Source organism: Andrena cerasifolii, chromosome 6, assembly GCF_050908995.1.
Source record: "Andrena cerasifolii isolate SP2316 chromosome 6, iyAndCera1_principal, whole genome shotgun sequence".
Taxonomy (NCBI): Eukaryota; Metazoa; Arthropoda; class Insecta; order Hymenoptera; family Andrenidae; genus Andrena; species Andrena cerasifolii.
In genome coordinates, this window is record NC_135123.1 from 14170078 (window position 1) to 14185092 (window position 15015).

The 15015-nt window shown below is 42.2% G+C and overlaps 2 protein-coding genes and 1 long non-coding RNA gene across 6 annotated transcripts; 2 read left to right on the forward strand and 1 right to left on the reverse strand.

Annotated features, from left to right (window-relative positions):
* Positions 1-102: 102 nt before the first annotated feature.
* Prp40 (pre-mRNA processing factor 40) lies at positions 103-3625 on the forward strand. 2 transcript variants are annotated; one of them, XM_076815792.1, is made up of 8 exons: positions 103-255; positions 570-798; positions 873-1266; positions 1356-1793; positions 1877-2345; positions 2430-3032; positions 3132-3278; positions 3354-3625. In XM_076815792.1, exons 1-8 carry the CDS (start codon positions 253-255, stop codon positions 3549-3551), a joined length of 2481 nt encoding a protein of 826 aa, XP_076671907.1. In that variant the 5' UTR covers positions 103-252; the 3' UTR covers positions 3552-3625. The 2 variants fall into 2 exon arrangements, with proteins under 2 accessions (XP_076671907.1, XP_076671906.1); XM_076815791.1 differs by having other exon boundaries at positions 104-255; positions 2430-3065.
* Positions 3626-5749: 2124 nt separating this feature from the next.
* Positions 5750-14078, forward strand: P5cdh1 (delta-1-Pyrroline-5-carboxylate dehydrogenase 1). 2 transcript variants are annotated; one of them, XM_076815793.1, is made up of 7 exons: positions 5750-5973; positions 11149-11362; positions 11441-11875; positions 12320-12730; positions 12823-13001; positions 13067-13255; positions 13326-14078. In XM_076815793.1, exons 1-7 carry the CDS (start codon positions 5930-5932, stop codon positions 13558-13560), a joined length of 1707 nt encoding a protein of 568 aa, XP_076671908.1. In that variant the 5' UTR covers positions 5750-5929; the 3' UTR covers positions 13561-14078. The 2 variants fall into 2 exon arrangements, with proteins under 2 accessions (XP_076671908.1, XP_076671909.1); XM_076815794.1 differs by lacking the exon at positions 5750-5973 and adding an exon at positions 11053-11071.
* On the reverse strand, positions 7861-9965 carry LOC143370544 (uncharacterized). 2 transcript variants are annotated; one of them, XR_013085652.1, is made up of 4 exons: positions 9717-9965; positions 9500-9638; positions 8267-9060; positions 7861-8193 (listed from the first exon to the last, which is right to left on the reverse strand). It is a non-coding gene; the product is annotated as an uncharacterized LOC143370544 (long non-coding RNA). The 2 variants fall into 2 exon arrangements; XR_013085651.1 differs by having other exon boundaries at positions 8267-9638.
* Positions 14079-15015: the final 937 nt, after the last annotated feature.

Consider the following 15015-nt stretch of genomic DNA (forward strand, 5'->3'; position numbering starts at 1 on the left):
AATTATACGGGACACTTGGTACGGGGAAGGGAAGTAAGTGTAAGATTTTACGGTCACCCTGTGTTTACGCGTGATTTACTATAGTTTCGTGCTATCGCATACTATCGAATACAATTTAGTATAGTTTATGCTGAGAGGTAGTGTGTGCCTACATCGTTTGATTTATAAACAATTAAACGTGGTGATTTTTAAGAGATACTTTTTGGTTTCAATGATTTGACTCGAAAAGAGGATACCTTTGTTCTTAAGAAAATGGTATGCCATTACTTAACATAGAATAAGCGTTTAACAGCTAGTAACCTTGCTCCCGAGTTTCATTGATAATCTGTTTCTTACGATTTGTAATAATTTTCAGGGACATAATTTTGAGATAAAACTGTCTCCATTTTTATGATTTGTGTTGCTTTTGTAACGTTTCCTCGTTGCCCTTAGCGATACACGGGGAATATTTAATAATCACGGAACGATTGCGTATTCCTCAGTTTCCTAAGTGAAATAATTTTTCTAACTATGTGTGATATATAATTTGAAAGTCTTACATTTCATTTTTATTTTACAATGTGTTATAGGCTTCGAATGATGGTATACCACCACCTGCTGCGGTACCCGGGTTTCCACCAGCCACTCCAAATATCGCTTCTAGTTTTGTACCCCCTATTATGCCCACCGCACCGTTCATACCTCCCCCTAGCCTGCCGCCTGGCCCGCCGGGTATAATGCCTCCACAATTCTCCATCCCTCCTCCCGGTTTTAGTTTTCCAATAAATGCTGCTCCTCTACCCGATGCTGGAGTTATAGGTCAATACTTCTACTTACGACATGTCCATTAATTTATAAAAGTATATTTTATTCAAATATTCCTTATATTTTAGCAGCACCTCCTCAAATAACAGCACCAGGTATTCCTCCCCCAGCACCTATAGCGAGCGAAGCCGCATCTAGTGTTCAACCTATTGCAGCGTCAGACAAGAAGAGCGATTGGACAGAGCACAAAGCTCCGGACGGCAGAACGTATTATTATAATGGTATCACAAAGCAATCGTTGTGGGAGAAACCTGACGAGCTAAAAACGCCTAGCGAGCTGCTTCTATCGCAATGCCCTTGGAAAGAATATAAATCCGAGAATGGGAAAGTATACTATCATAACGTAACAACTAAGGAATCTAGGTGGACTATCCCTAGCGAATTGGAAGAACTGAAATCGCGAATCGCAGCCGAAGAAGCCGCCGCTACTGCGGCAGCGGTTGTTGCGAGTGCCACAAACACGTTAGTAAATGTTACAGATTATAAGCTTCGACGATATGAAGGACAAAGCGTGAGATAGAAGTGTAATTACCAATGTCCTGGTCTTTCAGTATAGTTCCTGCAGTCATGCAACACTTATCCCCAAATATCGCAATGACAAATGCGTCCCAGACTAGCACACCAGAACCAGGTGGAAAGTCCGCGATTGAGCAAGCTATGGCTGCTACGCTCGCAGCGATAAACATTCCTACTCCGCCTGCGAAGCCGGACGAGGATAGCAATTCTGCCAAGGGATCGGCGAACGATAGCCGCACCAGTACCCCCGAACCGAAAATGCAATTCAAAGATAAGAAAGAGGCAATCGAAGCGTTCAAAGAGTTATTAAGAGAAAGAGATGTGCCGTCAAACGCTACTTGGGAACAGGCAGTGAAATTAATTCAAAGCGACCCTAGGTATCCGCAAATGAAGAAGCTGAATGAGCGTAAGCAAGCGTTCAATGCATATAAGACACAAAAGCTTAAAGAGGAGCGCGAACAAGAACGATTGAGGTAAGTGATGTTACACGAGTTTATACGGTGAACAGGATTTGAGCGTAAAAGGCGGAGGGAGTAATATATACTGTGTTAAACAGGTTGAAGAAAGCTAAGGAGGATTTGGAACAATTTCTGTTGGAGAACGATAGAATGACGAGTACGACAAAATATTATAAGTGCGAAGAGATGTACGGTAACTTGGAGGTGTGGAGAGCTGTAGGCGACTCGGACCGCCGAGACATTTACGAAGATGTTATTTTCAATTTGGCTAAACGTGAAAAAGAGGATTCGAAACAGCTGAAGAAACGGAATACTAAGAGACTAGCTCAAGTTTTAGATACTATGACTGATGTTACGTACAGGACCACTTGGCAGGAAGCACAAGCATTGCTTCTGCAACATGCAGCTTTCGCGGAAGATGCAGACTTATTGGAAATGGACAAGGAAGACGCCCTGCTTGTGTTTGAAAATCACATACGTCAGTTAGAAAAGGACGAAGAAGAAGAGAAGGAACACGAAAAGAAGCGTAGGAAACGACAGGAGAGAAAAAACAGGGACGCTTTTATAGTAAGTTTCATAAACTCTTTATACTGCCGATCTTTTAATATTCAATTTATGTAAATGGTTTCCTATAATGGGATTGTCTTTCAGAGTTTACTTGACGAGCTCCACGAGCAAGGAAAATTAACATCGATGTCACTTTGGGTAGAGCTTTATCCAATGCTGTCCGCTGACCTAAGATTTTCAGCTATGCTAGGCCAAACTGGATCAACTCCATTGGATCTGTTTAAATTTTACGTGGAGGATCTGAAGTCTAGGTTCCACGACGAGAAGAAAATCATAAGAGAAATCCTAAAAGACAAGAACTTCGAAGTTCAAGTTAACACGACTTTCGAAGAGTTTGCAACCGTTGTATGCGAGGACAGGAAGTCTGCGACGTTGGATGCAGGCAATGTAAAGCTGACGTACAATTTGTTGCTTGAGAAAGCTGAAGCGCGAGAGAAAGAGCGCGTGAAGGAAGAGACTAGGAAGTTTAAGAAATTAGAGACGGGTTTCAAGAGTTTACTGAAGACCCTCAATGTCGATTATCAAATGACGTGGGAAGATGTACGGAGTAAGATCGAGGAGGAACCAGACTTTAAAGCTATCACGCTAGAAAGTGAAAGAGTTAGAATTTTCAAGGAGTATCAGCACGAACTCGAGGAGAGTTGTAGTCATCATCATATCAGAAGTAAAAAGAAGAAGACCAAAAAGGTGAAACGAAAATCACGATCTCGATCGCATAGTGTAAGTACATTACACAATTTTACAAGACTATTTCCCGATAATTAATTGTATTTTGCTTTCTCGTAGGATTCTGAGGGCAGTGATAAAGGTTTGAAGAAAAAGAGGCACAAGTCTCGTTCACCTAGCATTCCCAGTAAATCGGATAGTTCCGAGTCCGACACTAAAAAAGCGAAAAGGAAGAAGAGCAAAAAGAAAAGAGGTCGCAGTCACTCTGTAAGTGCAGATACGACTGATACTCTTTTGTTTGCAATAAATCCACCGACAACTAATCGTCATATTTTCGTACAGAGATCACACTCGAGGCTTCCATCTTCCGAAGAATCGCCAGAGAGGAAACGAAAAGAGGAGAAGCACAGGAGAGCTTCCGCTCACAGCGAAGGGTCTGTCACTGAAAACGCCGAGCATCATGAACTCTCCGAGGATGAATTAGAAAAGCAAAGAGCGCAATTATTACGCGAGCTGCAGATGCAACAGGAAGATAACTGAGGAGACCTCGTTCGCTAATAATACTTTATGTAACTTAATAGATTATTACATTATTAAACTTTGTACAAACTGCAGTGTCCCCCGACTTGATTAATCCATCAACGAAGTTCCTTCAAAAAAGAAACTAAAAGTTAAGTGTTCCCGAAACCTAAGAAATTAGAAATCCGCCAAAATAGATTCTCTTACATAACGCGTGTACATACACCTGGAGCGTGCACCTTCGATATACATTTTTTTTTATAAAAATAAGTTTATTCGTTACGTTTCAGGAATTCACTGGTCAATTTTGAAAAAATCTTATCAGGCCCAACAATATTACATTCATTGTCATCGTTGAATAATAATAATACCCAAGAAATTGAAATAAATATGAAAAACCAATGAAATGTATGTACAGATTTCTGTGCAGATTGAAACTGTTACTTTTTGACCCGTCAAGTACCTACCCGGCTACATGAAACAACTTCAAGAAATTGAATGTTTTATTGTCTGTGGTATTGGTTGATATTAGCCAAAAATGATCGAACATAACAATATCACATTCAATAGCTTGAAGTTCTTCCGGGTAGCCGGGTACTCGACGGGTCAAAAAGTATCAGCTCTAGTGCAGATACACTTTTCTCCGTACCATTGTACTTCCAAGCAAAATAATTCAAGACCCGTTAATCTATCCTGAAACCAAGATCATCCAACATCGAAGAAATACTAAATCTGATTACCGTACACCTTATTTTTCGTGGCTTGATTACGGCCCTGTTTCGTTGTAGAATTGGCGGAGGGTGGGAACCATGTTGGGGGGGGGGTCTGGGTTAGGGGAGGTTTGGCTCACGTACAGGGTCATCCGTTAAAACTGCAACCAACGTGCACGCGACAGACGAAATGGCAACACCGCCTCACGGACGCATTCCACTACAACCATACACCGGCCCGGCGTTCGGAGGGCTGCCAGCAATGTCAGCGACCACTGGACAGCAGTGTGGCTCGAGTTTCGAAAATTTTAGGATGGTCTCTTTCAAATTAACGTCGCAAAGAGCTGGACGAAATTTCCCGGCCCAGGTAAGTGAGCCGCGCGCTCCGCTTTTATAATCGGTTTACCACTCGCACCCCAGATCACTGTAATGAGGTTTGAAAACAATGTCGATTGGTTTCGTACCCGTCTTAATTTAAAAAAATTTAGCTACGCCAGGGTTAGTTTATTTCCGGTTTTGCCCCAAAATGGCTGCGGTTATGCCGATCACTCCCTGGAGGATCCACTACTCGACGCTCGTTTTGAGCGTGAAAGCAGTCACGTGATCGGCCCATGGAACTTTTGACCAACGAACGAGCGAGTCAGAGCAAGTCAGAGTGAACGAGCGTTTAGCGGAAAAGCTAAACCGAGTTTAGCTTTCCCGCTTCATGCTGAAAATCACATGGACCGATCACGTGACTGGTTTTGACGCTCAAAACGAGCGTCGAACATCAGCATGTAATCGTGCCTTTAAATTTTCGAAGCTCGGGCATCACTGCTGTCCAGCCGCCAGCGGTCGCTGGCAGTCCTCCGAACGCCGGGCCGGTGAATGGTGTAGTGGAACGTGTCCGTGAGGCGGTGTTGCCATTTTCGTCTGTTCGCGCGCGCGTAGGTTGCAGTTTTAACGGATGACCCTGTATTTGCTCGATGGTAGTGGCGGTCAGTGATGTAAATTAATAGTTTTCAAGTTTTTATTCTACTGAGAATATAGAAAGAGAAATTACAGAATAATTATTGAAAAAAGTAGAATCTTCGCATCAGGATTCGAACCTTGGTGAAATGAATTTTCGGTGGAGAGCGCCGGCCAGGCAGCGCGTACGGCACACGGAAAGATGGTAGGGTACGCTTGTGTGGTGCGGTACAAGCCAGAAGGCGTTCAAGCTTCGAAAATGCTTTGTAAATTAACAGTTTCAAGTCTTTAGTCTTCTGAGAATATAGAAAGAGAAATTAGAGAATAATTAAAGAAAAAAAGTAGAATATCCGCACTGGGATTTGAACTCTGGACTTTTTGCTTGTGACCCAAAAGCATCGATGTCGGTAAAACGAATTCTCGCCGGAAAGCGCCGGCCAGGCAACGCGTACAGCACACGGATAGATGGACGGACGGATATGCTTGTGTGGTGCGGTATAGGCGCTAGGAGGGGGTATACGCTTGGTCGTGGAGTGAGGGTAGCGCCCGTGGGCGAAAACCCACGATTCTGGCATCACTGGTGGCGGTCGTCGTAGTTTCGACAATTCGGCATCTCGGTCGATCCTTGCGGTGATTGTCGTGGACGAGGCACGTTGCTAGCCCTGTAAAGCCTACTCGACATAGGTGAAAGGGCGTACATGCCAGAAGTTACGAAGAGAAAGTGAACAGAACAGAAGAACGATGTTGAGCCTTTGCCGTCAAGCGTTAATAGCTAATAGTCAAAAGTGAGTACTGAAAATGTGACACGGGCGGGAACGTACACAGGGAGATTAGAATATAAATCCTCTACTTCGTAATCGCCTGTTCTATTCTAGCTTATCTAGCCCTTGCGAAGTCTATTGATTATTTTTCGCGCATTGACACACGCACCGTGCAACGCCGTAAACGAAGGAGCGCGCGTGCATATAGAACCTCAGCTTATCGGTGTGTTATTGGTCCTGATTCGTCTTCTTCGTCTAATTTCCCCTGTCCTTCTATCGCTCCGTCCTCGTCTAAATAGGAGAAGGTTAGGCTCCTTCCTGGGCCGCTCGGAATTTTCCACTGTAAAGCCACATGGACGTGAAAGGTGCCGTTTGACAGTTCGTTGACCAACTTTTTTGGCAACGCGATTCTCTCTCTATTACTCTACCGTCTACGTTTAGACCACCTTCAAACCAACGATCTTGCCCATGTGTATACTTCGATCTGCACGTCTTACCTTTCACATGAATCTTTCATTTATGCTTTGCCAAGCGTATATACAGCGACGCTCGACGTCTCTAATACCACTTCGATCGCAAGTCAGGTGCAAAAATAGGGTTGCCAACTTCTTTACAGGAAAATAACGTAAATTTGCTTTCGCGAAGTATAAAATAAGTACCCTCGAAAAAACTGAAAGTACATTTTAATCTTATTAGTTTTTATTTCTTCCAAACATATTTCTTATTGCTTTTATCATTACTGAGTAACTTTTTATCACTTTTAACTAACTCAATGGCATCATTGCCCTTAATATTCATATTAAAATATATCTGTAATTAGTTCTTTATTAAATTAAGGGTGGTCTTGTTTCTCTCATCCCGCCAAATCACATTCGTGGCAAAGAAAACTTTCTTAGTGAATGCTGAGGTTGCAGAAACAAATAGAAGATAAGAAATTACTTTGAGATGATCACGGTACGTTTGGGACTTACGTACAATAATATTGCGTTAAGTTTTACGTAATATCATTTCGCGAAATAAAGTATTTTCGCATACTTTATTGTTATTCAAAAGTATAGAGTACATTTACGTATAATAACGTGAGATACTTTATTTTAAAGTACGCGTGGTAACCTTATGCACAAACCACGAAGGCAACCGAACATTTTGCATTCTGAAACTTCTGAATTGTTTATTTTACCGGAAACGTATCGCTGTTTGACGTTGATAGTGGCATAACTACAAACAACAATAAATGTAAACAAATTGTATGTGCATTGTCCACTATTATTCAGTATGATTCAGTATTCAGTTTAATAGCTGACTATAAACTTTTAAGCTTTAAGCATGGCATAGAGTGGCATAAATTGAAAGTGTGTAAATTTTACGGGATAACTAGTAGTTTAAAATTTGCATTTAAGTAATACATAGTTGTGTTTGTCATACACTTTGTATAATCGACAGGCTTTTAGCAGTGGCGGATTTAACAGGGCGGCCGTTCAGCAGTTGCGACCTGGCCCCCTGCCCCCAGCGCCTCATCCTTAAAAAAACATATGATGTTATCCAAACTATATTTTTTTTCCTGTGTTACTACACTGAGCCCGTTTTCATTCAACTACTGCTTTGGACCCTGTCTTAAAAAAATTATGATTTTATCCAAGCACTATTTTTTTTCTATACTTTTCTGTGCACTTACCCCCTTTTAGTAGACTACCTCCTCGTTATCCCGAAAAAATGGGCCTCTCAGAACGTTTGCCACCTGCTCCTTTTCTCTTAAATCCGCCACTGGCTTTTAAGTATGCTGTAAAGCAGTGGTATTATGTCACCAGGTCCGGGCTAAGATTGTTGGGGCCCGGGGCTATTAAACCTTCGAGGGCCCCCGTGGTTGAAAAGCGGGGTGTAAACAAAATTTGTAATACGTACAGCATACAATAAAGTGCATAAATTTTCCAAAATGGAAATTTATTGTACATAAAATTAAATAACATTCATAACGAAAAATAATATTAAAAGACAAACATCGGAAAAATATTGTAAAATGAACTGTTAGTTGAAAATTTTTTTTCTTGATTTTAATTTTGCAAAATCTTGTATCTTTCAGCGAACTAATTGCTTAGAACTGAAGCCTTAGAACGGGGCCCGGGGCTGCAGCCTCCCTAGCTCTCCTTTAATCCAGCCCTGTATGTCACATGCATATACGGGGTGTCTTGAAGGTCTATTCCGATGACACTGAACGAACGCCTCTGTGACACGGTTACGAGTATCCTATAGTAAATGATAAATTCTAACTGAGAAATTTTGAAACGAATTCAGACATTATTGGTTCCTACACACGTACCGTCGCCGTTTCTCGCAAATTCAAATCGGCCTGCCGCATTGCGAAACTAACGAGTTTACAAGTAGATATACGTTTGAGTATGCCTAATATAAAAATATCTATACAACTGATGCGCCTTTGAAAATCCTATTCCATGGTTGGTAAATCGATAGGCATTCCGTTCGAATAAAGAATCGAATAAAAGGCAATTCACCTTATTCGATATTTAAAGGGCTTGGACATCTTTCCATTATCTTTCCTCGATGAAGGAGCGGGCGAGAATTTTGGCATTTTTCACTAGTCATTCATAATTCTTATCTAGATAAATATTTTGCCAGCCTTCGTTTTATTTCCACCGAATAGACGGAAAGTTTTGTGGCCGCCTGTATATCAACCTTAATCGTTAAGCAATTTTTGGAAAGTCACTTCTAAGGGTTCATGGAACCACGTTATGTATTCACGAGGTCTGCCTCAAATTAATAGCCTTATTCTTTGCGTGTAGACGTGCGACCTTGAAACGAGATATTTCTGTGCACCCATACACCGTTATAGCTAGTACCATGTGTTGCGGCACGCGTTATTTTGCCGCCTGTTCGTAATGTGTAAATTACACAGCGGAATTTTTAACGATTGTCCCAATATTTGCCGATCGATATGCGATCCCTTTTTTTTTTATCTGGCAGCCATTTTAATTGTGCTCGGTTCACATTTCTGTCTATGAACGGAGGGAAAATCAAATTCGATATCGGCGAAACGGAAACGATACCATGCCATTGCGCGGCTAAGTCCCTTGCCTTGAGATTTGATTGACAGCTCTGTAATCGAAACGGCGGGCGCACTCCCTTTACGTCGACACGTTAATTTCGCGGGGTTTCATGGTCTAACGAATCTGATACTTTAGACCTTAGCCGGGTTAATTCAGTTAGCATCGTTTGTTGTTATCGAATTTTATGTCTTGTAATTAATAACAAAGCGATAACTCCAATAGCATGGTTCACTGAGATCTCCGTTACATAATCTCCTGTGACCATGGTATTGGTTTGACAGTGACACATGCGGCAAGTTTAAAATAACGTCCTTCCCCCCTCGAAATAAGTAGACCTTCACATTTATGTAACGCGCGCACGCGTCCTTTTTTTCGCGATACTTGCAAAAACATATCTTATGTAATATTTCTAAACAATGACGAATATGTTAATTCTGGTTTGTTTTAAAATATGTAAAATGTGTAGAGATAGCACTTGTACTATTTACCCGATTGCGGCGCAGCCGAGAAGTAGGGTAATGTGTTTGACTGTCATGTTTGTATCCATCAGATTTCCATGTTCCCTGCTAGAGCTTCAACGGCTGGACCGATTTTGACAAATGCGGTAGCATTAGATTCGTCTTAACACTGTGAGTGACATAGGCTATATAGAATTAAAATCGAGCTCGAACCATGTGTGCAACTACATATTTAAAATGTACGCACGTGAACGACGAAGCCTATCATGTTTTCTCTCTTTCGTAACAGACGGCAACTTTGTGTCGACTGTTTCGTTCCCTCTCACTCGCTCTTGGGTTTTCTCACTCGCGGCATTGGCGGCTCAAGTTGGAGTCGACACGAAGTTGCCTTCGACTCTTCCGTTCGCACTCGCTCGTTCTCGGGTTCCCTCACTCTCGTTCGAAGGATTCCAAGAAATGGTGGGGATAGTCGACGGGCGTACAACGCATGGTAGAAACGGGCTTATAACTAGTGCGTACTGTGTTTGTCGGTCGGTCGGACTGTTTTAAAATAATAATTAATTTAAAAAAACGAACTAAAATGATAAAAACAAATCCATACTGTAGGGAAGTTAGAATCAGACTTGATCTTCATACATGGTAATCCAATAGTTACAATTTTAAAAGGGAGGTTTATTAGAAAAAATATGTATTGTGATTGCAGTCGGGTGCCAAATTTACAATATAGCTCAGAATAGTGGACGCAATTCGTTGTATGTTAACCGCCAGCCTCGAACATGTAACCTATAACAAGAATTTACTTTATAAAGCCGGGTCCACATTTGTTACCGCATCGCGTTCTGTTACCGCGACCTGTCACCAATCTGATCGGTCGCGTGGTAACAAGTGTAGACGATGTCTGATGATATCGGACGATTCCGAGACATTAATTGAAACGGCCGAACCAAGTGACGAGTCACAGTATGCAGTAACAGAATATCGTTAGATACATAGGTAACAGGTCGCGGTAACAGAGCAGGGTGCTGTAACAAATGTGGACCCGGCTTTATACAGAAATATTTGGACAGTTTATTTGGCACCCGACTGCAATCAAACAAAATACATATTTTTTTCTAATAAACCTCCCTTTTAAAATTGTAACTATTGGATTACCATGTATGAAGATCAATTTTGATTCTAACTTCCCTACAGTATGGACTTGTTTTTATCATTTTAGTTTTTTTTTTAATTAATTATTATTTTAAAACATACTCGCAGTCGGGTTGTTTTTTAAATAAATAATTTTCTTTACATATTTTTATTCAGTCACCATTGCTTCTGTTACTATCATTTATCACAAAAGATGGACATAATTGTACGCATTTCTCATATATATATATATATATGACTATGAGGAAGCAAACTGTTTAAACCTTGAAATCTCAGGTTGAAGATAACATTGTAGATTTATCTCTTAATACAAAGTACACAGACAAATATTTAGTGATGATAGGAGGTGCACAAGCTCTCGGAGACTAATATTTGTTCATGTAGGATCTCTTTATCTGTTACATATTAGTAAACATAAACATATGTATGTGTTCACGAATATCCAGGTGGAAAGTGTGTAATGAACTTTGTTATCTAAGAACTGAATCCTACCCAGCGTTACATACACTTCATACTTTTTGTTTGAACAGAATCAGTGCCAGGTGTCTAGGTACGATAGTACCAGTGCCGAACCTTCCTGAATTCCCTCTGCAAAATGAACCTGTTCTCAGTTATAAGACGGGTAGCCCGGAGAGGGCAGAGTTGGAGAAGACGCTGGATGAAATGTCCTGTGAGTGCGAAGAAGTGCCATTGGTCATCGGAGATGAGGAAATTAAGTCAGATTTGTGTAGATACCAAGTCATGGTAAGATATAAAACATGATAATAATAATAGTACCAGTAGGGGACTTTGTGTCGACAATAACAATGGAACATTTTGCAGCCGCATAATCACAAAGCGAAAATTGCAAAGTATTATTGGGCAACCCCCGATCTAGTCAAAAAGGCAATAGATGTGGCTGTGAAGGCGCAGCGCGAATGGGAGAAATGTCCATTCGAAGAGCGCTTAGAGATCTGGTTGAGGGCTGCAGACCTCATAGCGAACAAGTACAGGCAACAGTTGAACGCTGCCACGATGCTCGGACAGAGCAAGACAGTTATCCAAGCGGAAATTGATAGTGCTGCAGAATTGGTCGATTTCTTCAGAATCCATGGATACTTCGCTAAAGAGGCTTTAAAGTACTATCCGATTTCACCCGATTGTAAAGAAACTTTAAACACGATGAGGTACCGTGGAATGGATGGTTTTGTCGCAGCTGTATCGCCATTCAACTTCACTGCCATTGGTGGTAATCTTAGCTACACACCTGCTCTAATGGTTCGCATTTCATTATCATTCTATAGATTAAGGGGGAGGCGAATATTTGTGAATTTTTTTTGAAAAAGTGGAAGCATATATTCTTACAGAACTTTTTGTGCTTAAAAGAGCAACATTTAAAGAACATTTGGTAATTTTTTGATACAAAAATATTTAAGTTTATAATAAAGTAACAACCGACATCCAAGAAGCGTTTTTAAAAATTTGGTTTTGCGGTGAGCACTGTCATTCGGAACCATAAGATTATCTAAAATCAAAAAACAACAAAGATTTCGTTAGTATATTAATATATCCTCAGGTTGACGGAGAGAATTGACAAACATTTGCCTCTTTTTGGCCGCCTGACTAGGTATAACCCCTTAAGTATTGGTTGATTCGAGTCTGGCATACAGATCCCAATAGAAGTAGCTCACAGAGATTTTGCATCCCTTTAACTATTTGCAGGGCAATGCGGTTCTGTGGAAGCCATCCGACACTGCTATACTTTCTAACTGGTGGATCTTCAAGGTATGCAGAGAAGCGGGCGTACCACCAGGCGTAGTGAATTTTATCCCATGCGAAGGTCCTGTCTTTGGCGACAGCATAACAGCTTCGCCTTACTTGTCGGGAATTAATTTCACCGGCTCGGTACCGACGTTCAATCGTTTGTGGAAGCAAGTCGGCCAAAATGTGGATAAGTACAAGAACTACCCGAAATTAATAGGCGAATGTGGCGGCAAGAATTATCATTTTATCCATTCGAGCGCCGACGTGGAGTCAGTTATTTACGGGACCATAAGGAGCGCCTTTGAATACAACGGCCAGAAGTGCTCCGCCTGCAGTAGAATGTACGTTCCGGAATCGCTGTGGCCTAAGGTGCGTATGGTATCATTTTCCAAGATGCACCCGAAATTCGTGACAGCGGTTTCTAAGAACTCCGTTTCATTACCGAATGTCATCGGTTTTAGGTGAAAGAAGGTCTCTTATCGATTCGCGACAAACTTAAGATTGGTGATGTTAGAGACTTCACTGTGTTCACCGGAGCCGTCATTGATGCGGCCGCATTCAAAAGGATCACCGGTTACATCGAGCACGCCAAGAAATCGCCAAACTTGGAAATTATTGGTGGTGGAGGATACGACGATTCGTACGTTTCATTTTACACGGTTCGATAAGTATCGTCGTCGTCTCTTAACTTGTTCATTCCATCAGATGTGGATACTTCGTTGATCCCACAATAGTAGTAACAAAAGATCCCAAGGATAAGATCATAACGGAGGAGATATTTGGCCCTCTGCTGTCGATCTACGTTTACAAAGATTCGAAGCTGGACGAGACGATGAAACTAGTAGAATCTTCGACGCCTTACGCTTTAACCGGATCGATATTTGCACAAGACGAGTATGTGTTCCTATTCACCACAGAATCTCTCATCCGAGCCTATCTGATCGTATCGTATCCCCATTTGCAGGAAATGGGCGAGAAGAGCGCTGGAGGAGTTCAAGTACACGGCTGGCAATTTTTACGTTAACGACAAATCGACGGGTTCGGTTGTTGGTCAGCAGCCGTTCGGCGGAAGTCGGTTGTCCGGCACAAACGACAAAGCCGGCGGCCCCCACTATGCCCTTCGCTGGGCATCGGCGCAGGCGATCAAAGAAACGTTCGTCCCTTTGCGGAAGTACGACTACCCGTACATGAGATGTTAGGCTTAAGTAATTCGTTAAACAGCTTGCAGTAATCAAGTGACCATGTATATACTATGCAGCAGTATCCTTCTATTGCGAACCGCGAAACGCTGCTGTTCATAGACGACGGACGAAACCGGTCAAGTATCTCTATGCATTTTTTCTTTCCATTCGCGGATTCCTCGAATTCGCCCGCATAAGTGGCGTTATGTGCGCCAGGCTGCGCAAGTACCTCGCGCTTCGTAGGAACTTTTACTGCAAAGCGAAACGCTTGTACACACCGTCACTACACAACACACAGAGGAATATGTCACTGACCGGCATCAGATATATTAGCTCGTTAATATAATTTCTCTCTCGTTTAGCGTCGGTATTCAGTACAATAATAATATTTTCATATCTCAGGAATTACTATACACGGTCGCAAACAAAGAGGCATTTCTTTTCTTTCCTTTGGTAGCGCATTTTTGCAGTGATGCATGAGCTCTTGCAACGGAATTATTTGAAATACGATGCCGTTAATAAATTGATCGATGCGATCGACAAACATATTATTCCGTGGAAGGGGGCAAGGGACGCGGGGAGGAAGGAGGGGGAAGGTGTGTTTGGACAATTGTGATGAATGCGTACCATAGTTAAAGGAACCGTTCGCTGTGTTTTTCTCACCTCACTTTTTTATATTCATATGTAGATCGTTTACACGGCCGTTATTATGTACGTCCGTAAACGCGCAGCCTGAACATTCGTTTTTACTGTGTAATTTATGAGACAATATATATGTATGTAGATGCGGGACGAACACAGTAAAATGCAGAAGTTACCCTTGTTGTCTTCGTGGATAGGAACAAGGAAAAATTCTGGACAGACAATATTTATTCGGATTAGGTAGGAATACATGGTTTGGTTGAGAGGATGGGGCTACAAATTTCAGGATTCAGACGTTGCGTTTATACAATTTCATGGAATTCTAATGTGCATATGGCACTTGACTTTATTTCAATGAGGCGTCCAGGAGTTACTCTGTACTCTCCCGTTCGATTGGCGTCCAGGTATTGTCGCTGAACTCTCCGTATCGAACGGACGTACAGGATTATTCTCCCGTACTCTCTTCTTTTTTCAAACGAGATACTCTGTACTCTCTCGACCGATAGGCGTCCAGGTATTATCGCTGTACTCTCCATATCGGTCGAGCGTCCAGGAACAGACTCTACTGCAGGCCTGTCCAGGGATTAGCTCGCACGAGCAACCGCGAACTGCTCTTCGCTCTTGAAGGCACTGAGCCAGGCCCTTCGCGCCCCTCAAGAGCGAAAAGTCCCAATGGTGGGGCCCAACCGTCACTCTTGCCTTCGCTCGCAACCATCCGCGGTTGCCCTTTGAAGGCAAGAGCAAAAGTTGGGCGGGCCTGCTCTAGTGCGTACTCCCTCCAGCAGGCGTCCAGGCATTATCGCCGAACTCCCCTGCCGGAGTCCCTAAGCT